This window comes from Sus scrofa, chromosome 3 (genome assembly GCF_000003025.6).
Source record: "Sus scrofa isolate TJ Tabasco breed Duroc chromosome 3, Sscrofa11.1, whole genome shotgun sequence".
In the NCBI taxonomy this organism is placed as follows: Eukaryota; Metazoa; Chordata; class Mammalia; order Artiodactyla; family Suidae; genus Sus; species Sus scrofa.
The window spans coordinates 96805479-96829596 of record NC_010445.4 but is presented as its reverse complement, the minus strand read 5'-3'; the positions used below and the strand labels follow the sequence as shown (position 1 = coordinate 96829596).

General features: G+C 37.3%; 1 protein-coding gene across 5 annotated transcripts in view; it reads left to right on the top strand.

Moving 5' to 3' along the window:
- Positions 1 to 24118, top strand: part of PLEKHH2 (pleckstrin homology, MyTH4 and FERM domain containing H2) — a 126035-nt gene that overhangs the window by 3835 nt on the left and 98082 nt on the right. For all 5 annotated transcript variants that reach the window (XR_002342738.1, XR_002342739.1, XM_021087575.1 and 2 more), the window contains exon 2: positions 4015 to 4144. Coding sequence is in view for 3 of the 5 variants with exons in the window: in XM_021087575.1 (XP_020943234.1) it covers positions 4022 to 4144 (123 nt within the window). In the remaining 2 variants the exon portion in view is untranslated. The remainder of the gene's footprint in view (positions 1 to 4014; positions 4145 to 24118) is intronic.

The window sequence follows — 24118 nt, the reverse complement described above, 5'->3', positions numbered from 1 at the left end:
TGATCCCCAACCTACTGGGTGAGGCCAGGGATCGAACCCGAAACCTCACGGATCCTAGTCAGACTCATTTCCGCTGCACCATGATGGGAACTCCTCTTTTTACTTTCTTGATAGTGTCCTTTGAAGCACAAAAGTATTTCATTTTAGGTTCAATTTATCTATTTTTTTCTTAGATTGCTTATATTTTAGGTGACACATCTAAGAAACTGGAGTCTATTCAAGATCACGGACATGCCTATTTTTTCTACTAAGACTTTAGAACTTAGGCTCTTGCATCTAGGTCTTTGATCCATTTGGGGTTAGTTTTCATATATGGTATGAGGTGAGGATCCAAATTCCTTCTTTTGCATGTGAATATCTAGTCATCTAGCACCTCATGTATTGAAAAAGCTATTCATTCCACCCTTGTTAAAAATCAGTTCACTCTAAATGTGAGGTTTTATTTATGTACTTTTTTCTTCTTTTTTTTTTTTTTTGGCTGCTCCCATGGTAAATGAAAGTTCCTACACCAGGGATTGAATCCAAACCACAGCTATGGCCTATGTCACAGCTGAAGCAATGCCTGATCCTTTAACCCACTGCACCAGGCCAGGGATTAAGCCTGTGCCTCTGCAGCTATCTGAGCCACTGTAGTTGGGTTCTCAGTCTACTGCACCACAGCAGGAAGTCCTATTTCTGTACTTTAAAAAATGGATTGAATTGCTCCCCCCCCAAAAAAAAAGTTGCTGAAGCCCTAACTCCTGGTGTCTCAGAATGTGACCTTATTTGGAGGTAGAGTTATTACAGATATATTTATATTTGAAATATAGTTGATATGCAATATTGTGTTAATTTCAGGTACACTAAATAATGATTTGATGTTGCATATACATGAAATGATCACCACACTAAGTCTAGCAACCATCCGTCCCCATACAAAGTTAGTACATTGACCATATTCCTTATGGTATATAATACATCCCTGTGATTTATTTATTATATAACTAATGTAAGAAGTTTGTACCGCTTGATTCCTTTCACCTATTTCGCCCCTACCCTTATTTCTTATTTCCTTATTTTGGTACTTGTAGTTTTATTCCATTGATTTTTATATATGTCTGTCTTTATACCAGCACCACACAGTCTTAATTACTCTATCTTTGTAGTAATTTTTGAAATTGGAATATGTGATCTTACAACTTTTTAAGATTGTTTTGGCTATTCTGGGTACCTTGAGTTTCCATGTGAATTTTAGGATCTGCTTGCCAATTTCTGCAAAAAATGCAACTGGAATTTTGATAGGAATTATATTGAATGTGTATATCCATTTGTAAGTATTGCCACCCCCACAATGTTATGTCTTCCAGTCCATGAATGCATGATGTTTTCCATTTATTTAGGTCTTTAATTTCTGTCAATGACATTTTGTAGTTGTTAAAGTATAAATCTTGTACTTATTTTGTTAAATTTACTCCTAAGTGTTTAATTCTTTCTGATGCTATCATAAATGAAATGTATTCTTGATTTCTTTTCTTTTTCTTTTTTTTTTTCTTTTCTTTTCTTTTTTTTGGCTGAGCCCCTGGCATATGGAAGTTCCTGGGCCAGAAATCGAACCTGCACCAAAGCAGTGACTCGAGCCGGTGCATGACAATGCCTGATCCTTAAGACACTGCACCACAAGAGAACTCCTATTTTTTATTTCATTTCTGGAGTTTTCCTTGCCAGTGTACAGAAGAACAATTGATTTCTGCATACTGATCTGATTTCTCGAAACTTTGCTGAACTCAAATAGTTGTTATAGTTTTGTTTTATGAAATGGATTTCTTAGAATTTTCTGTGTATAGACCATGACATCTTAAAATAGAGATAGTTTTAGTTTTTCCTTTCTAATCCCTGTGCTTTCAATTTTATTTTCTTGCTCGGCCAGAGCCCTCCAGTACAATGTTGAATAGAAGTGTCAAAAGCAGACATCCTGATGTTGTTTCTGATCTTAGGCAGCTCATGTACCATTGAGTGCGATGTTAGCTGTGAGCTTTGTAGATGCTCTTTATCAGGCTGAGATTTTCTACATTGCTTTTTCCTAGAATGTTGTGTCTATTGAAATGATTGTATGGTTTTTGTCTTTTTCTATTGCCACGGTTCATTATGGTGATCTTTATTTACTGAAAAATATGTGTATGTTATTTTTAAAACTGTAGAAATTTTACACTAGAACCCAAACAGATTATTTTAAATGTAGAACAAAAATTAACCAACATGAAGTAGACGCTTGCTTAAGACAGAGGAATGTCTCTTCCTTTCTGTGCAGTGATGTGATTAGTTTAAGACTTAAGGATGTCCCTTTCAGGGCTGCTTTTTATTTTTAATGCTTCATTTGTATTTTCTTCCTTGTCCATTCTAAAGCTAATGAGGAAGGAAATGAAGTAGCGGTAGGACCGAGAAAAAGTTTGTCACTGACAAAGTGAGGTACCTAAATCATTGATAGTAAATGCTGATGCAGGTAATGAAAAAGGTCATTAACAAGGCTAATCTCCCTAGAAACAACTCATAAAACAATGGGGCGGGACTTCTGTAAAAACAAAGACATGAAGAGAAGGATTTCTAGCTCTGCAATAAGTTTCCCTTAAATCATGGCTAGAGTTGAGGAGCAACGTTGAGATAGTTGGAGAGCTTTTTAATAAAGTCGTAGCCTCTGTAGAACAACTTTGCTGGTATTCTTTTCTAAATTATTGAGTGATAATGTAAGTATTCATGTGAAAGCTGATCTAAGCACAAAACAATATTTCTGCTAGGAAAATAATCTTTTGCAGGTTTTAAAAACTGGTATAGGTTTAGGAAGGGGTTATGTTACACTCAATATTGGCAAAATAAACTTGGTTAGTTTGTGAAGGAGACATGTTTTTGTAAAACAAAAGAAGCAGAATAGTATGCTTCAACTGCAGTTCTATCCTGGGGTTCTGAGGGTTTTGCTGTCACGTATATTCCATGGTTAGAGCTTGGCTTCTCCAGGAGAGCCACTCCTAATGCAAATTTTATCAGTTTCCAGCAAGGGCCATTCAGAAGTGCATTATCAAGCCATTTATGAAAATGGCCTGATGAAACATTAACAAACATTTAAAACTACTTTTATGAATCCCAGAGCTAGGAACAATTGTGCTTCCAAAACCTATCAATAGCTTTTTGCACTTTAGAATTTCAAAACCGCTTTCCCAGCTTCTTGGCTTCCCTTACAGTGCTTCTCCCTGGGATTAATCTTCTCCAAGAGGAAAGTTAATATCATGGAAAACACTGATTGCAGACTCACTTAATGTAGGTGATTCCAAATTTCATATTTATATGTTTTCTCTTCTTACACCAAGCAAAAATTATCTGAATCTCTCTCTTACACCAAGCAAAGATTATCTAAACTTGTCCAGGATCATACTACTTGTCCAGGTAAATATATAGCAAAGGACTGTTGGCTTGAAAGACAGCCTGGACCTGGACAAATTTAGGGCTGTGGTAAGAAATAATTATAATATAAATCTAAGCCATAATTGTAGCACTGATAGGAAGTTCCTTTAGGTTATTCTGTCATGCCACCAATTGAATAAAAACTGTAATAGTTTTGTAAATTTAAGAACATAGTGAAATTATGAGCTGGCAGATTTAAAAAATCTCATCTGTTGAGCAGAGTTAAAATAGTGTGTGGTGTTATTGTATTGTCCAATGTGCACTAAGAACAGCAATATTTAATTTGTTCCTTACAATATACCCATGGTTTATTTTCACATTCCCCCCTTTCTTTCCTAGATTGGATAAGCTGAGACGTGGAAAGGTTAAGTTACACAAAAAGTTTGAGTAACCCAGTTGTGCCTCCAACCCTGGCCTCTTGTCCTCCCTAAATTCTTTTCACAGACTATTATCAGTTCTGGAATTTATCTTAAAATGCAAAACTTGTATCTAGATACTGTTAGATGGTGACTAGAATTGCATGCATTGGATGATTTAATGAATTATCCTGAATGCCAGTTGGTATTGTGCTTTCTTTTCTAGCATAAATATGGCAGAGCTTTCTGAGACAGAAGGACCAATAGATTGGAAAGAACGATGTGTAGCCCTGGAGTCCCAGCTCATGAAATTTAGAGTTCAAGCAAGCAAGATCCGAGAGCTCTTAGCAGAGAAGGTAAGCTTTTCTCCCTCACCTTTGTTAGTAAACATTAGCTGTTTGGGGCCCATTTCATTGATAGTAAATAATCTTAGTACTTTAGGGGGTAAAATTTTTTTCAAATAATGGATATCACTTTAACTTGTTGTCAGGGATCTGATACAATATTTGGCACATTCTTTTGCCAGTTCTTGAATGGATTGGACATTAAGATTAAAAAATACTTCTTTGCAAATACTAGTAGAATAGGTAAGAATTGTGTGTGTCTGATGGATGTAGAGTTCATTCATTCCAGAGAAAACAGCTGTAATTTATTTGATTTTACTAGAGGAATGTGAGAGCATTTCCATCTCCCAAGTGTTTAGGGAAATCATCTTTAAAGTGATTATAGCAATAAAATGTGTTTATACTATATTTGAAAGTATGCACCAATTTAAGAATTTGTGTTGACTAACTGTATATCACTAAACTATCATCTGGGCTAGAATTGAATTAATATAATTATATCTTCTCTTTTTTTTTTTTTGGACTTTTTGTCCTTTTAGGGCCACACCTGCAGTATATGGAGGTTCCCAGGCTAGAGGTCTAATCGGAACCGTAGCCGCCGGCCTACGCCAGAGCCACAGCAACGCCAGATCCAAGCCGCGTCTGCGACCTACACCACAGCTCATGGCAACGCCGGGTCCTTAACCCATTGAGCGAGGCCAGGGATCGAACCCACAACCTCATGGTACCTAGTCGCATTCGTTTCCGCTCTGTCACGACGGGAACTCCTATATCTTCTCTTAATAATCCTAATAATGTAATTAAAGTTTCATTCATATCATAGGAATTTTTTTGCATAAATGTGTCTAAAACTGATAGATTAATTCTTTTGTTTATTCATTCAACAAATACTTATTGAGGGCCGGTTTTGTGCTAGACACTCTTCTTAATGCTACAGTTACATCTGTCAATAAGACAATGCATATTCTATTTCAAGGAATTTGCGTTCTAGACCTGCATTGTCCAGAGTGGCAGGCACTAGCCACAGGTGGCTGTTGAATACTTGAGATGATGCTAGTTCAAACTGAGATGTGTTGAAAATGTAAAATACACACTGGCTTTCAAAGATTTAGTACAAAAAAAAGAATGTGATGTATCTCAGCAATAATTTTTATATCTATTACATATTTTTGATATTAGATTAGAAAATATTAAAATTAAATTTCCTATTTCTTTTTACTTCTTAAATATAGGTACTAATATTTTAAAAATATATATGCAACTTGCATTGTATTTCTATTGGACAGTGCTGTCTAGAAGGATGAATGATATTAATGGTCATTCAGAACCGATCAGAAAAGCTTGTATGTGGTTTCTTAAACTCTAGTCTGCATGATCCTTTTGGGGTGAGAATGGTTCATGAATCACATGTCCAAAACTTGTGTTAAATCTTCTTTTCATTGCAAGCCAAGAATCTCTTAGCATATAAGAATTCTAATCAAGTCCAGGAAAACATCATTCAGTTTAAACTTTCATATATATCATCTTAAATTTGTGTGCTTTAACACCTGTTAGATGGAAAATTTTAAATTATCTTATTCACTTTGGGTGAATCCAGTAATACAGTTGGCCTGATCCAGTAATACAGTTTATGGAACATATCAGTTTGCTTTATTTATCACTATTAGAATTAAAATTGTAACTTGGGAAAAAAAAAAATCCCAGTTTGAATATCTCCAAGTTGGAGACGCTTATCCTAACTCAAAGGTAGTGAGTCATGCTTTGTCTTTTGCATCTCTCTCTATAAAAATGTTTCCCACCATTGTACTGCAATTTTATCTGTTATTTTCTTCAATCCCAACCCCCCCACACAATGAGTTTCGTCAGTATCAGCAATTATAACCTTGTTGCTAAACCTCACTGGACACTTTCCAGGTGTCTGAGATGCCTTCACCTCTCAGTAGTTGCTCACTGTTGCCCACAGCCTCCTCAGAATTTTCTTGGTACTCTTGACTGCTATACTCTCCTGGTTTCTTTATGGATATTCTTTCTAAGAAGTTGTGCTTATTTGGGTTCCAATTAACCGGCCTTTAAATTCTTAATTAAATGTAAACATTCATTTTGTTCTTTAGAAGGCTTATTGTAACAAATTTCTTTAAGAGTGCCCTTTTAAAACATTTTTAAAGTGTCATTTTCTCTATAAGTAAAATCGTAAATGGTTTCTTGGTCATTAATTTATGCTATACAATTTAGTTGTGGTTTCTTTTTCTTCTTCTTCTTTTTTTTTTTTTTTTTTGGTCTTCTGTATTTTGCATCTGTCTTAAATCCTTTGACAGATCTAAGAGATGGAATGATTCAGATGTTTTATACAATGGAAAGTGGATAAGTATGCCAAGTTACTCATGGTTTCCCAGTGAAATATATTCAACACTAAATTGGGAATAATGCTTTTCATGATCTTTTCTGTTCTTTTCCATTATGAAATACCTTTCTCTGGATTAAAATTATTTTTGGTACCCACCCATGTTTTAATAGAAATACCAAATATTGACTTTATTTACTAAGCACTTTATAGATATGATTTGCTTAATTCTTATAACAACCTATGGAGTAATTAGTTTTATTGTTCCTATTTTACAGAATAGGAAACCAATGCTTACTGTGTGCCAGGCAATCTTCTAAAGGTTTTATACATATTAACTCTTTAATCCTTATAACAACTCTATGAGGTAGGTACTAATGTTATTCCTATGTCACAGGAGGAAACTAAGGCACGTGAAAGTTGTTAAACCTGCCTGAGTTCATGCTGAAATGTACGCAGTGGGACCAAGATTTAAAATAGACCTTTCAGAGTTCCCGTCGTGGTGCAGTGGTTAACAAATCCGACTAGGAACCATGAGGTTGCGGGTTCGATCCCTGCCCTTGCTCAGTGGGTTAAGGATCCGGCATTTCTGTGAGCTGTGGTGTAGGTTGCGGACGCGGCTCGGATCCCGCGTTGCTGCAGCTCTGGCGTAGCCAGCAGCAAAGAGCTCCGATTCGACCCCTAGCCTGGGAACCTCCATATGGTGCGGGAGCAGCCCAAGAAATGGAAAAAGACAAAAAAAAAATAAATAAATAAAATAGACCTTTCATTTTTGGAGCCTGAATGCTTAGCCATCACCCTATATGGCATCTCTAATCTAGTTTTATTACCACATTCCTTGCTTTCTCTGAAATTCTCACCTACATCTATTCTGTCTTCTCTGTTCAGCCAGGCAGCAGATAAATCCTTCTCTGCTTGGCAGTACTTATCTGCGGAAGTTAGAATGTGCGTATGTATGCAGTAATAACAGTTTACATAATATTACATATTTTTCAAAACAAACCCTGTTGCATTGCTTCTGCATGCCAGCCCAACTTGAGTCAAATACTGCGTTCCAAAGGCTAGTCTGGTCTCATTCATAACCTTTGGTTTTGTCTTAAAACCAGTCTGCCCCAAGGCTTCTTTCTAATAGTTCTCCATACCTTCCCTCCGGAGGAATATACGCCTACGGCTACAGATTATTGAAAAAATACTAATTTGATTCTTAAGCCCTGCCAGAAATTCTGTCCAACTTTTCCTTTCTGCTACAGTTCTGGTTCTTAGTTCCATTTTCTTGACACCAACTATGGGCAGCTAACACTAGGTGCCAGCTGTGGTTCCTAAGCCTTAACTACAGCCATTTGCTAGTTTAACACACAGTAACTCTATGAGGTAACTCTTATTATCCCTAATCTAAAAATGTTGACATTAAGACTGAGTAGTATGCCCAATATTACACAGCTAATAAATGGCAGAGCTGCTATGAAACCTTAGACACTTTTGGGGGCTGCAGCTAAAAGAGTGGCCTGGCATGTAGAAGTAGCTCATTATTCCTTTATCTTCTGACCGGACACATTGGTAAAGTGTACAAGGAGGTGACTTAAACTAATGTGATTATATATTAATTGGAGACATCATTCTAAATTTCTTTTAGAGAAAAACGTGTGATAGGATTCCAGAGTGTATAATTAAAGATAGATTTCAACGATACATATCTTATTTATTTCAGAGATGGTTTAGGAGAATTCATGGGATTTTTTAAAAAACATTATTTTTTCACCTATTTGTTTTTTCCATTACAATTTCCAAATAACTTTGAGCATTGAAGCTTGTGAAGAAAGAGGCCTTATTGAAGTCTTGGGCAAATCCTGCTGTAAGTGGGAGAGGTCTTTAGAGGAATTTAAGGAATGGTGTTGGAAATATCTCTAGTATGCCAAACATAAACTCTTCAGGGAAGCTGAGATTTAAGTAGTTTTCCTTCTTTACGGTATTACTAGTTCATTTTCTGAGTCAGGGAGGGAAAGGGAAAGTTTCTTTTTCAGTTGAAGTGAATGTTATTTCCTGTGGGTTAGATTTGCAGTGAAAAGAAAAAGGTGAAAAATATGAAGAATTTTCCCTTTGGGCATTAGTGTGGCCCACAGTAACCTAATGCTGCCTTTACCTGAGACAGCATTTCTGTCTGGGAGTTCCTGCCACTTGACCTTCCTCTCGTGAATATGATTCCTCTGAGGTGGTCTGGGTTTCTTGTAGAGGAATAAGGAGTCCCTGGATACCATAGTATTTGCTTTCATATAACAGGCCAGTCAACACCACACTTAACCCTATTTAAATCATATATGCCTTCAGTTACTCGACTGCCTCACCCAATGGAAATTATATGTGTACAAATAATATATACATATACATGTGTACATATAATTTGCAGGCTCATTTAAGTGTCATGTGGGGGCTATTGGTTGAAGATATTTAATAACAAAACCTAAAAAATGGTGATAGAGTCTTTCACGGGTTCTGTGGGGATAATCAGAAAGAGAGATACTTGGTGAGGAATTGCTGTCCATATCACTGAATTTGAAGATTCGAAAGTATTCTGTCAATAGTAACCCATTCATTAAATAAGTTTATTTGTATGCAACACATGCAACTACAGGGGATCGCTGAGTGTTATATCCAGGATCTGTGTCAGAGTCCCTTTGCCACTCGTGCTACCGTCACACTGGCTACAGAGGGTATTTTCATAGTAGTAAATCAAAGTATTAGGTTTAGAATATGTTTCATTTTGTTATTGTAATAGTGGCCTTTCATAAAAGACTTATTTTCATAAAGAGCTTGATATGGGACAATAGATAGTTTCAAGTTTCTTTTAGTGACTTAGTATGGATTGGCTGTGAATTGACACAAGCTTTATGTTACATTGTGAAAGTTAAAACTTACGTGAGTGTCTCCTGCATTGCCTTTGTTTCATTTTTAGAATTGAGAAAATTCTAAAAGAGAATTTTGTCTTTTTTTTTTTTTTTTTTTTTAAAGGGCCTCACCTGCAGCGTATGGAGTCCCAGGTTAGGGGCTGAGTTGGAGCTGCAGCAGCTGGCCTACGCCACAGCCACAGCATCGCCAGATCCGAGCCATGTCTGCAACCTATACCATAGCTCATGGCAACACCTACCAGATCCTTGACCCACTGAGCGAGGCCAGGAATCAAACCTGCATCCTCATGGATACCAGTCAGATTTGTTTCCACTGAGCCACGATGGGAACTCTCCATTTTTAGTATTTTCAAAAGTTATTGCCCAATTTGATTATAAAAAGTTACTCAAAAGTCAAAATATTCCTTTTCAGCTTACCCTTATGTTTAAACTGATTTTAAAATGTTCTAAACTTTATTGGATATACTTAATGTATATTTACATTTATGCAATGTGAGGTGTTTGACGCTTACCATCTGTTAACATAGATTGTGAAAATGTAGTGGTTTTCTTTTACCAAAGTTTATCTTTGCTTTTAAGTAATGATTTGGAGAGAGTTGAAACCTTCATCCATTCATTCATTTGTTCTTTCATTTTTTTCAACGAACATTTATCGACTTTCTGTTGTGGGGTATTCATGACCCCTGTCTCAGCCACTATTATGTAAGTAATAATAAACCCTGAAATCTGGGTGCAAAGTATTACATTTAGAATGATAAACAATGAGGTCCTACTGTATAGCACAGGGAACTATATCCAGTCTCTTGTGATAGAACGTGATGGGAGATTATATGAGAAAAAGAATGTATATATATATGTATGACTGGGTCACTTTGCTGTACAGCAGAAATTGGCACAACATTGTAAATCAACTATATTTTAATAGAAAAAAAAAGTTAAAAAAACCCCCAGCACCCTCCCACCCCCCAAAGAAACCTGGAGAGAGGCTCCTGAAATAGAATTCTGATAGAATCTCAGATTCCAAATTTAACCTCTCTTGGTCATACCTCTGTCCCTAAGTTTTCTTCTGCAGTAGATTTCTTGAGAACATGCAACTTGAAATTGTTCCTTTTATGAATATTAATGATTTTAAATTACCAATAAAAGATCCCTAGGCTGAAAGAATAGCAAACAAGGGCAAAAATAAAGACAACTGCTTTCCAGCCAGGGATTTTGTGGTTTCTGTTTTGGGACTGATTTTCTTGTGGGTCTATATAACTATACACTGTGTGTGGAGTTTATAAATACCAAAGTAGCTGTGGTTCAACTAAAAGAGCACCAGAGAATCTGAATGTGAAGACTCATGTTCCAGCCAGGTTACTGGCTGGGAGCACTAGCTTACACAAGGCACACTCGTTTGAAATACCAATTTCCTAATCTTTAAAATGAGAATAACGATTTCTCTCTTATGGTGTGGCTGTGAAATAATGTATTTGAAAATTCCTGGGAGCTCCCGTCGTGGCGCAGTGGGAACAGATCTGACAAGCATTCCATGAGGATGCAGGTTTGATCCCTGGCCTCGCTCAGTGGGTCAAGGATCTGGCGTTGCCATGAGCTGTGGTGTAGGTTGAAGACGTGGCTCAGATCCCAGTTGCTGTGGCTGTGGTGTAGGTCAGCTGCTACAGCTCTGATTTAATCCCTACCCGGGAGCCTCCATATGCCTTGAGTGAGGCCCTAAAAAGACCAAAAAAAAAAAAAAAAAAAAAAAAGAAAGAAAGAAAAAGAAAATTCATGATTCCTGAGCACTAATTTGAATATTTAAAAAGTTCTCTTCCCTGTATTATTTTTCTTTCCCCTGAGATTATTTTCCATTTTTATGTTTGTTATTTTTTTTCAGGTTACAACTTCTCTCAAATGTCTAATAACCCTTTCTTTTTTCTTTCTTTTTTTTTTTTGCTTTTTAAGGCCGCACACACAGCATATGGAGGTTCCCATGCTAGGGGTCGAATAGGAGCTATAGTTGCCAGCCTACATCACAGCTCATGGCAACGCCAGATCCTTAACCCACTGAGCGAGGCCTGGGATCAAACCAGCAACCTCATGGTTCCTAGTCGGATTCGTTTCCGCTGCGCCACGACAGAAACTCCAAATGTCTGGTAATCTTTGACAGTCCATTTATATTTAAGAATGGAGCATCAGAAAAGTTGACCAGCAATTGTGTATAAATAGTCCAGGCTGGTTGACTGTCAGTCTTTGGTTTAGCATGAGTGGTAGGAAACTGCTGATTACACCACGAGCCCATAAATACCGCAGTTGTTGGACTAGAGCCCTCCATGTAATTTATTCAATTTTGTAAGAGAAGAACGTTTCAGTTTTTCACAGGAAGTTTTTACATGCTTAGCTGCTGGACATTCAGCACATGGAAATAAATGAGAAGATTTCAGGGGGTTAGTTGACTCTAAGGCCACACGTTTTCCATTAGCATCCACTAATCCCAGCCCCACACTCACTTCCCTGTGTAAGTCTCTACAGGAGAGAGAAGCGCAGGACCCTCCAATCTTTGTGTATGTGTGTGTGTGTCTTTTTAGGGCCACTCCTACAGCATATGGAGGTTCTCAGGCTGAGTGTTAAATTGGAGCTATAGCTGCCTGCCCACGATACAACCACAGCAACTCAGGATCCAAGCCTCATCTGTGACCTACGCCACAGTCACGGCAACGAGGGATCCTTAACCCACTGAGCAAGGCCAGGGATCGAAATTGCATCCTCATGGATACTAGCAAGATTCGTTTCCATTGAGCCACGACAGAAACTCCAAGGACCCTCCAATCTTTATTCTTGGCTGTGGTTGCTACCACTCAGCTTCATGTTAAGCGAAATATGAATATTTAATGATGAATTTGTCTCCCCTCCCCCAGGCTTCTTCTCCTGCATGGTTCCTAAAATGCTGGCAGTCAAGCATTTATCCTACAGGAGGAGGTTGAAAGTCTCTGAGGCATCTTATCAGCCCAGAGGGAAGAAGTAATAATGTTGACATAAGCGGTTCCTGAGCAGAAATCCTAGCCCGATTGCCTAATGTTTAAGTTCATGGTCAACAAGCTCCATGTATGTGTAAAAGCTTCTAGTCAGCTTATTAGTTTCTTACCCTTAAACATAGGTAGGCATCTCATGAATGACCAGACATTTGAAGGAAGCCTCTAACATGAACGATAGAGAACAACCAATCAGAAAAAAAAAATATTGCTTATTCAGGGAAAAGGAAACAAAACAAAACAAGCAAACCCTATCATTTAATATTCCCAGAGAGAAAAGACACAGCATCCACGAAACAAGGAATATTCAGAAAACAAATAAGAACTCTCAAAAGATTAAAATGAAGAAACAACCAATTTCATAGAAAGTTTGGAACATAAACTTAAGATACGTTCCTGGGAAGCAGAAGAAAATGTTGAAGAGATGTAAAACAGGAGAGAAAAGAGATGTTTAGAGGACCAGTTCAGTATGTCCAAGCTCTGGATAACAGGAAGTGTGGAGGGGAGAATATCAGTGAAACAATGCCCAAAAGTTTCCCAGGATTGAAGGATGCAACATTCCAGATTGAGAGGACCTAGTAAGTGCCTGACACAACAAAAATAGTTTCACCTCAAGGCACATCATCATGAAAGTTCAGAATATATATACCAAAGAAAAGATTCTCTAAGTTTTCAGAGAGAAATAAGAGGTCAAAAGGTCAGGATTAAAATGGCTTGGACCTATCAAAAGCAGCCTTAGAAGTTAGATAATGAAAAAAATGCCTTCAAAATGCTGCAGGAAAATGATATCAAACGCATAGTCCTGTACTGTGGTCAATTATGAATTTTATTTGAAGGTAGAATAAAGAGATTTTTAAGACATGCAAGGTCCCATCACGTTGCTGAGGAGTTTCCGGAAGGATATGCTCCAGTAAAAGAAGGCCGTAAACCAAGAAAGAAGAAGGGATAGCATGTAGTAAATGGGAGATCTGATGTGGGGGAAAGTTGAAGGGCCCCCTCAAGAAGACAGCTGTGCCCAGGCATAAAGGGGAGCCAGTCCAGGTTGGCGCAGAGGCTTTCCAAGCAGTTTCAGGAAGACCAATTGGTAGAAAATGAGATGTGAATGAACATCTTGAGAGATGATTTATACAGTGGTGTGAATTTGGAGTTGAACTATTAAATTCATAGAAAGATGAGTAACTAAGAGAATAAGACACTTAATTCTAGAGGGAAAAAGTTATGTAGCAGAGGAAAAAGTAACCATAGTTTACTGCAGAGTCCTCTTTGAATTCATACATAGTCACTATAATAATAATCAAGAACAGTGATTTAACCAAAGGTAAGATATAAGCATGTTAGAAGAATGGGGGTGTATCTGTGTTCATGGCAAGGAGATCAAAAAGCTAAATCTTCATTCTCCATAAAGGAAGTAAGTAGGAAATCACGAAACTGAAAAAGTCAACAGAAATGGAAGAATATTATTTATAACATTGAAAGGAAACAATAAGAAATTGGAAGTGTGCAATTATCTTTGCAATAAATCTTATGAAACTGGTTGACACTTTGTATTTTCAGCTTTGATAAACATGAAAACAAGAAAAATTAAATAGATGGACGTGTTCATGTTCAGTCTTTTGAGAGGAAATCAATCTTTTTTTTTTGCTGTTTACGGCCACACCCATGGCATATGGAGGCTCCCAGGTGAGGGGTCCAGTTGGAGCTGTAGCTGCAGCTATATCTGCTGGCTTACAACACAGCCACAGCAATGCAGGATCCGAGCCACATCTGCAACCTACACCAAAGCTGGCGGCAATACCAGATCCTTAACCCACTGAGCAAGGCCAGGGATCAAATCTGCGTCCTCATGGATGCTAGTCAGATTTGTTAACTGCTGGGCCACTACAGGAACTCCTTGAGAGGAGATCTTAATAGGATGTTTCCATGGAAATCACTATCTAAACAAAATAACTATTTTGTGTTTCCAGAAGATATCTAAAAGAATCAAACCTGGAGTTCCCACTGTGGCACAATGGGATCTGTGGCATCTTGGGAGCGATGAAACATGGGTTTGATTCCTCAGCCAGCACAGCAGGTTAAGGATCTGGCATTGCCACAGCTGCAGCTTAGGTTGTAACTACAGCCTGGATCTGATCCCTGGCCTGGGAACTCCACATGCTGTGGGACAGCCAAAAAAAAAAAAAAAAAAAAAAAAAAGAAAGAAAGAAAGAAACCTCTTGAGTTATATATTTTGGTTTTTATTTTTTTCTTTCATTGAAGTGTAGTTGATTTACAATATTGTGTTAGTTTCAGATGTGCAGCAAAGTGGTTCAGTTACATATATATTATTTTCAGATTATTTTATATTATAGGTTATTATAAGATTGAATGTTATTATTATGCTTTTTAGGGCCGCTCCCATGGCATTTGGAAGTTCCCAGGCTAGGAGTCGAATCAGAACTAGAGCTGTTGGTCTTTGCCACAGCCACAGCAAGGCAGGATCTAAGCCATGTCTACAACCTACACTACAGCTCATGGCAACACTGGATCCTTAACCCACTGAGTGATGCCACGGATTGAACCTGCATCCTCATGGATACTAGTTAGGTTTGTTTCTGCTGAGCTGTGATGGGAACTCCCAGATTTTGAGTATTATTGCCAGAGTTATACAGTAAGTCCTGGTTGTTTATTTTATATATAGTAGTGTATAACCCCATACTCCTAATTTAATCCTTCTACCTCCCTTTCCCCTTTAATAACCATAAATTTTTTTCTGTGTGAGTCTGTTTTTGTTTTGTAAATAGATTCATTTGTGTTACTTGATACCACATATAAATGATATCATATGTTTGTCTTTGTCTGACTTACTGTGATATTTTCTAAATTCACCCATGTTGTTGCAAATGCCAATATTTCATTCTTTTTTATGCCAGAGTAATATTCCTCTCTGTGTGTGTGTACATCTTCTTTATCCATTCATTTCATGATGGACATGTAGGGACATATAGGTTCTTTCATGTCTTGACTATTTGTAATCAATTCTTCTGTGAATACTGGGGTATATGTATCTTTTAAAATTAGAGTTTTCAGGAGTTCCCGTTGTGGCGCAGTGGTTAACGAATCCGACTAGGAACCGTGAGGTTGTGGGTTTGGTCCCTGCCCTTGCTCAGTGGGTTAAGGATCCGGCATTGCCGTGAGCTGTGGTGTAGGTTGCAGACGCAGCTCGAATCCCGAGTTGCTGTGGCTGTGGTGTAGGCTGGTGGCTACAGCTCCAGTTGGACCCCTAACCTGGGAACCTCCATATGCCGCAGGAGCGGCCCAAGAAATGACAAAAAAGACAAAAATAAAATAAAATGAGTTTTCATCCTTTGGGGATATATGTGCAGAAGTAGGATTGCTGGGTTGTATGGTAGCTCTATTTTTACTTTTTAAGATACCTACATAGTGTTCTCCACAGTGGTTACACCAGTTTACATTCCCAGCAGTGTAGGAGGATTCCCTTTTCTCTACACCCTCTCCAGCATTTATTGTTTGTAGACTTTTTGATGACAGTCATTCTGACTGGTGTGAAGTTATGCCTCGTTGTGGTTTTGATTTGTATTTCTCTAATAATGAGCAGTGTTGAGCACCTTTTCATGTACCTGTTGGCCATCTGTATGTCTTCCTTGGATATCTATTTAGGTCTTTTGCCCATCTTTTGATTGGGTTGTTTGTTTTTTTGATAATGAGTTGTATGAGCTGTTTGTATATTTTAGCAATTACTGGGTTATATATTTTGAAGTTAGGTGCATAAAAGTTCAGGATTATTATATATTCTTGAGGAATTGCCCCATTTGTAATTACTGAGACTTTTGGTGTTAGGATTACTTTTGTCTGATTTTTATATTCCTTTTAGTTAATATTTGTTTATATATTTCTGTTCTTTACTTTGAACCACTTAATAATATTTGTTAAGTAGTATACTTTTTAAAATAGTGTGTAGCTGGAGTTCCCATTGTGGCACAGCAGAAACAAATCTTGCTGGAAACCATGAGGTTGCAGGTTTGATCCCTGGCATCGCTCAGTGGGTTAAGGATCTGGTGTTGCCATGAGCTGTGGTATAGGTTGCAGATGTGGCTCAGATCTGATGTTGCTGTGGCTGTGGTGTAGGCTGGCAGCTGTAGCTCTGACTGAACCCCTACACTGGGAAACTCCATATGCCACAGGTGTGGCCCCAAAAGGTAAAAAATAAAATAAAATAAAATGGTGTGTAGCTGGATTTAGTTCTTTATCCAACTAGTGAGATAATTTCTTATATTTTTATCTATTTAAACTAAAAATAGCTCATCCATTTTTCCCACCAGCTACTCCCTGCCTGTGGCAACCACTAATCTCTCTATGAGCTTGTTTTATTTATTTATTTAATTTATTCATTCAATTCATTCATTTATTTATATTTATTTAGACTCTAAGAGAGATTACATTGTTATTGTTTGGTATTTGGTTTTGATTTGCACTTCTTTGATAGCAGTGTTTAACAATGTTAGCTATATTTTCGTGTGTCTGTTGGCCATCTGAATGTCTTCTTTGGAAAAATATTTTTTTTTTTTGTCTTTTTTGTCTTTTTGTTGTTGTTGTTGTTGTTGTTGTTGTTGCTATTTCTTGGGCCGCATATGGAGGTTCCCAGGCTAGGGGTTGAATCGGAGCTGTAGCCACCGGCCTACGCCAGAGCCACAGCAACGTGGGATCCGAGCCGCGTCTGCAACCTACACCACAGCTCACGGCAACACCGGATCGTTAACCCACTGAGCAAGGCAGGGACCGAACCCGCAACCTCCTGGTTCCTAGTCGGATTCGTTAACCACTGCGCCACGACGGGAACTCCTGGAAAAATATTTATTCAAATCTTCTGTCTAGTTTTAGATTGGATTGTTTGAGGTTTTTTGCTGTTAGGTTGTATGAACTCTTTTTTTTTTTTTTAAATTAAAAAATTTTTTTTTGTCTTTTTGTCTTTAGGGCTGTACCCACAGCATATGGAGGTTCCCAGGCTAGGGGTCCAATTGGAGCTGTAGCCGCCAGCCTACGCCAGAGCCACAGCAACGCCAGATCCTCATGGTTCCTAGTCAGATTCATTGACCACTGAGCCATGACAGGAACTCTGGGTTGTATGAACTCTATATATTTTGGATATTAGCTCCTTTCCAGATATATGATCTATAAATATTTTCTTCCATGCAGTAGGCTGTCTTTTTATTTTGTTGATGGCTTACTGTGCAGAAGCTTTTTGGTTTGATGTAGTCCAACTTGTTTATTTTTGCATTTGGTGTCAAATTCAAAAAAGTCATCACCAAAACTTATGTCAGGGAGCTTACCATCTATGTTTTCTTCTAGAAGCTTTATGGTTTCAGGTCTCCTTTTCAAGTCTTTAAACCACTTTTAGTTAATTTTTGTGGATGGTATGAAATAGTGGTCTAATTTAATTCTTTTGCATATGTCCAGTTTTCCCAACATTATTTATTGAAGAAACCATCCATTCTCCATTGTATATTCTTGGCACCTTTGTTATAAATTAATCAACTGTATATAAATGTGTTTATCTGTAGACTCTATTCTGTACCATTGATCTATGTGTTTGTTTTTAGCCCAATAACATACTGCTTTAACTATAGCCTTGTAGTATAGTTTGAAATCAGGGAGCATGACACTTCCAACTTTGTTCTTCTTTCTCAAGATTATTTTGGCTAGTCTGGGTCTTTTATGGTTTCATTCAGATTTTTTTTTTTTTTTGCTATTTCTTGGGCCGCTCTGGTGGCATATGGAGGTTCCCAGGCTAGGGGTCAAATCGGAGCCGTAGCCACCGGCCTACACCAGAGCCACAGCAACGCGGGATCCGAGCTGCGTCTGCAACCTACACCACAGCTCACAGCAACACCGGATCGTTAACCCACTGAGCAAGGGCAGGGACCGAACCCGCAACCTCACGGTTCCTAGTCGGATTCGTTAACCACTGCGCCACGACGGGAACTCCTTCATACAGATTTTAAGATTGTTCTATTTCTGTGGAAAATATCATTGGAATTTTGATAAGGATTGCATTGAATCTGTAGATTGCTTTGTGTGGTATGGACATTTTAAGAATATTGATTCCTGGAGTTCCCATCGTGGCACAGTGGAAATGAATCAAACTAGGAACCATGAGGTTGTGGGTTTGATCCCTGGCCTCACTCAGTGGGTTAAGGTCTGGCATTCCATGAGCTGTGGTGTAGGTCACAGACGTGGCTTGGATCTGGCGTTGCTGTGGCCATGCAAAGTATTTGACAAATTCAACATCCATTTATGATTAAAAAAAAAAAAAACTCCCAATAAAGCAGTTTTGGAGGGAACGTATCTCAACATAATAAATGGCATATTTGACAAGCCAACAGCTAACATCATATGCAATGATGAAAAGCTGCCAGTTTTTCCTCTCAGAACAGGAACAAGACAAGGATGCCCACTCTTACTACTTTTATGAACATAGCCTTGGAAGTCTACCCAGGGCAATTAATTGATATGATTTCAGTCCTCTTAGCTTTATTAAGACATATTTTATGTCTAACATTTCATCTCCTTACATTTATCTGAACTCATAATAAATGTATCATTTCTGTGTATCATATTGATGAAGTTTTCATTATTGCCCCCTTCCTATGTTTTTTTCCCTTCTGATGGTTTGGAAGCTATAGAATGAGTTTCTCTTCTTTGAAGTGATTGTCCTTAACTCTTTTTTTAAAGGTCAGTAAAAATATTTTGTTGTAATGATATAATTTTCAACTGAATATGGCAGGGGAACATTAGGGAGTTGGTGATAATTACAAAAAAAAAATCTATATATAGTGTAGCATTCTGTTGTGGATTGGTGAAGGAAAGGATGGACACAAGTAGCAATGGAGAGCTGAGCATCAAAATAGGAACTGCTGAAACTCTTAAGATGACCAGCACTGATTTTTTTCTTTAGTGAGCACTCTTTAGAAAATTGGCATTTTCTAGAACTTAAAAAACAGCACCTTCAATTTAAGCTTCCAATCAAGCTCTTGGAATTTAGGTAATTTTCAGCATTGATGAATACTAGGAGATGCTAAATGTATAAATCCATTAGAAGCCATAGAATTGGAAAATATTAAGCAACTAGAAAGACTTCAGTTGTTCCATCTTGTCCTGGAGGAAACTAGTGGTTTTTCCAACATTATCATAAACCTACATACTTGAAAGCCTGAGGTGGTGTGGAGATGCATTGGGATAGGGAATGATGGAATCACATTTGAGGTAGAAATACAACCGAAGGCAGCCTTTTATCTTAGAGAATAATTTAGCCTTCATCAACTCCTTAGTCTTCCATGGCCTTGCCACAGCAGCAGATTCTTAATTTATAATATCAATAGGTTTTCATAAAAAGAAAAAAATAAATATAAATGTTTTAAAGGCTAGATCCAAGATGGCACTGTGTCAGTTCCACTGCACTCAGTGGGTTAAGGTAAGTCACAAAGCCATCCCAGTGTTGAGAGGGACAGTAGACCTCACCTCTCAGTGAGAGAAGTGGTATGTGCTTACAAAAGAGGGAAAGAATTGATGGCGACCACCTTTGGTGGCTATCCAACCCTAATCAGTCACTTTGATGCACTCAGACTGTTGCATTCCAACTTGTGCCCTTGCTTCCTCACGTTATAGCTGACTTCACAAAGGTCACTAATGACCTCTTAATTAACATACATTTACATATATTATTTAATTATACTACATATCATTTACATGTATCTTTTAGTATGTCATTTATGTATTTTATATATTTTTGAAACCATTTAAAATTTTTTAAGGTATAGTTGATTTACAATTTGCCAGTTTCTGCTGTAGAGCAAAATTACCCAATCATACATATATATATATACATTCCCTTTCTTATATTATCTTCCATCATGGTTTATCCCAAGAGACTGGATATATAATAGTGCCTCATTGCTTATCCATTTTAAATGTAATGGTTTGCATCTACTAACCCCAAACTCCCAGTCCATCCCACTCCCTCCTCTCTCCCCCTTGACAACCCCTTGTTCTCTATGTCTGTGAGTCTGTTACTGTTGTATAGATAGGTCCATTTGTGCCATATTTTAAGATTCCATGTATAAGAGGTATCATATGGGATTTGTCTTTCTTACTTAGTGTAAGAATCTCTGGTTGCATCTGTGTTGCTACAAATGGCATTATTTTGTTCTTTTTTATGGCTGAATAGTATTTCATTGTATATATGTAGTACATCTTCTTAATCCATCCATGTGTCAATAGACATTTAGGCCGCTTCCATGTCTTGGCTATTGTGAATAGTGCTACAATGAACATAGGGGTGCATGTATCTTTTTGAATTAGAGTTTCATCTGGATATGTGCCCAGGAATGGGATTGCTGGATCATATGGTAGTTCTATTTTTAGTCTTCTGAGGACCCACCATACTGTTTTCCATAGTGGTTGTACTAATTTACATTCCCACCAATGGTATAGGAGGGTTGCCTTTTCTCTACACCTTCACCAGCATTTTTTATTTGTAAACTTATTAATCATGGCCATTCTGACCAGTGTGAGGTGGTACCTCATGGTAGTTTTGATTTGCATTTCTCTAATAATTAGTGATGTTGAGCATCTTTTCATGTTCCTGCTAGCCATCTTATTGTGTCTTCTTCTGAAGAATGTCTGTTTAGGTCATCTGCCCATTTTTCAATTGGATTGTTTGTTTTTTTGTTGTTGAGTTGTATGAGTTGTTTGTATATTTTGCAGATTAAGCCCTTGTCGGTTACATTTTTTGCAAGTGTTTTCTCCTATTCTGTAGGTTTTCCTTTCCTTTCCTTTCCTTCCTTTCCCTTTCTTTTCTTTCCTTTTTTTATGCTTTTCTTTGCTGTGCAAAAACTTGTTAAGTTTGATTACATTCCATTTGCTTATTTTTGTTTTTATTTCTGTTGCCTTAGGAAATTGACCTAAGAAATCATCTGTGTGGTTTATGTCAGAGAATGTTTTGCCCATGTTCTATTTTAGGAGTTTTATCATGTCATGTCTATGTTTAAGTCTTTAAGGCATTTTGAGTTTATTTTTATACATGGTGTGAGGGTGTGTTCTAGTTTCATTGATCTACATGCAGCTGTCCAGTTTTCCCAGCACCACTTGCTGAAGAGACTATCTTTTTCTTATTTTATATTCTTGCCACTTTTGTTGAAGATTAATCGATCATAGGCATCTGGGATTATTTCTGGGCTCTCTGTTCTGTTCCATCAATCCCTATGTCTGTTTTTGTGCCAGTACCATACTGTATTGATTACTGTAGCTTTGTAATATTGTTTGACTTCTGAGAGAGTAATATCTCCTGCTTTGTTTTTTTTCCTGAGTATTGCTTTGGCAATTCTTGGTCTTTTATGTTTCCATATATAAGTTTTTGGATTATTTGTCCTCGTTCTGTGAAAAATGCCTTGGGTAATTTGGTAGGGATTGCATTAAATCTGTAGATTGCTTTGGGTAGCCTGGCCATTTTAACAATATTAATTCTTCCAATCGAGAAGCATGGAATATCTTTCCATGTCTTTGAAAATACTTTAATTTCTTTGATTAATATTTTATAGTTCTCAGCATATAAGTCCATCACCTCCTTGGCCAGGTCTATACCTAGGTCTTTAATTTTTTGGGAGGGTGTGATTTTAAGTTATTTTTTAAAATACCCTTTTCTAATATTTCATTGTTGGTATACAGAAATGCAACTAATTTCTGAATGTTAATCTTTTATCCTGCTACTTGGCTGAATTCGTTGGTCTCTTTGAGTAGTTTTTCTGTGGAATCCTTAGGGTTTTCTCTATATGGTATCGTGTCATCTGCATATAGTGACAATTTTACTATTTTAAAACTTTTTATTAGAGAAGTTTTTAAACATACAAAAGTAAAGAGACTATTATAATGGTAAACATTGTAATCGCAGATAAATATCACCCAGTTTTAATGGTTATTAACCCAGGACCAAACCTGTTTCATCTATGCTATGACCCACTTCTCCCATCCTATGTTATGTTAAAGAAAACCCCAAATATATTATTTTATCCATCTGTGTACATTTTTAATGAATATATGGTATCCTTTTAAATATTTAGACAATCCCATGTTTTTGGACATTCATGGTTTTTTTTTTGTTTTTTGTTTTTTTTTTAACTTTTTTGACTGCCTCACAGCATATGGAGTTCCCAGGCCAGGTATCAGATTTGAGCCACAGTTGTGACCAATGCCACAGCTGTGGCAATGCAGGATCCTTTAACCCATCATGCTGGGCTGGGCATCAGACCTGTGTCCCAGAGCTGCAGAGACACTAGTCATTCCATTGCACCATAGTGGGAACGTCACATGGCTTTTTTTTTTTTTTTTTTTTAAATCATTCAAATTATAACACCACAACTACTACCAATTTTTTTTTTTTTTCGTCTTTTTAGGTCTGCACCCCTGGCGTATGGAAGTTCCCAGGCTAGGGGTTGAATTGGAGCTGTAGCTACCGGCCTGCGCCACAGCAACACCAGATCTGAGCCACATCTGTGACCTACAGCACAGCTCATGGCAATGCCAGATACTTAACCCACTGAGCGAAGCTAGAGTTTGAACCTTCATCTTTATGGATACTAGGTGGGTTTGTTCCCACTGAGCCATAACGGGAACTCCTACCACATATTTTTAATTAATGAACACTGACAGCTTTTTCACATCACTTTTACATGTTTCTTGTTTCTTATCCTCATAACTTCCTGTCAGGTAGTTAGAGTAGGTTATTTCATCCCTGTTTTAAACACAAGAATTTTAGAGCCAGTGCCAAATTGTTGGTAAATAGTAGAGTAAAAACTGGAATCCAGATGTCTGAAATCTAGTTTGTTCATTTTACCCTAAACCTTGCTAAGACATTTATAAAAATAATCCATTCATGTGATAGAAATAGGCTGCTTTAAAATTTTCTGTATAAATATTCATCGAACACCCATTAAGTATTAGATACTATGCTGGACACTTTCCTGTTTAATCTTCACATAAATAGTGTGAGGTAAGTGTTATCTCACTTTACAGCCAAGGAATGCAAACTCAGGAAGGTAAATGTCTTACCCATCATTACACAGCTTACACATAAAAGTATCTGGATTCTGATTTACGTCTTCCTGCCTCCAAGTTCAGTGCTCTTTCCACTTTTGTCTATGTTAGTATTTCAGAGACTAACTCTTTTGAATTAAAAAAGCAAAAATACTTTTTGGACACGTGCTTTTAATGAACTCACTATATTCAAAGGCATATAAAGATACTCTTCATGTCCAGCAAATTTAGTTTATTGTAACCTTGTATACCAAGTCCTATGAAAATGCTGGTGTATGTGTAATGCTTTTTCTAATGGAAAAAGTGTTCATTGTAAGGTTACTTCATGCTGTTAAGCTTTTAGAACTTTTAGAACTTACTGCTAAGCTTCTAGAATCATAACTTTAGCAAGATATGGTGTTACAGAGGATATAAAGTGTACTCACACATGAAATCTGTTTGCAAGCAACTCACACATGAAATCTGTTAGCAAGCAACAATATAGTTGTGAAAATAGCACAGGATAGAAAGTCAATGCCAGAGGAAAAGAGAAAAAGTTATTTGGTACTGGTGAAAATAACACTACTATCCTTCCTACAAGAATAGTGCTTTATAGATGTCATTGCATTCAATCATTTATAATATATTGAACACCTATTATGTATAA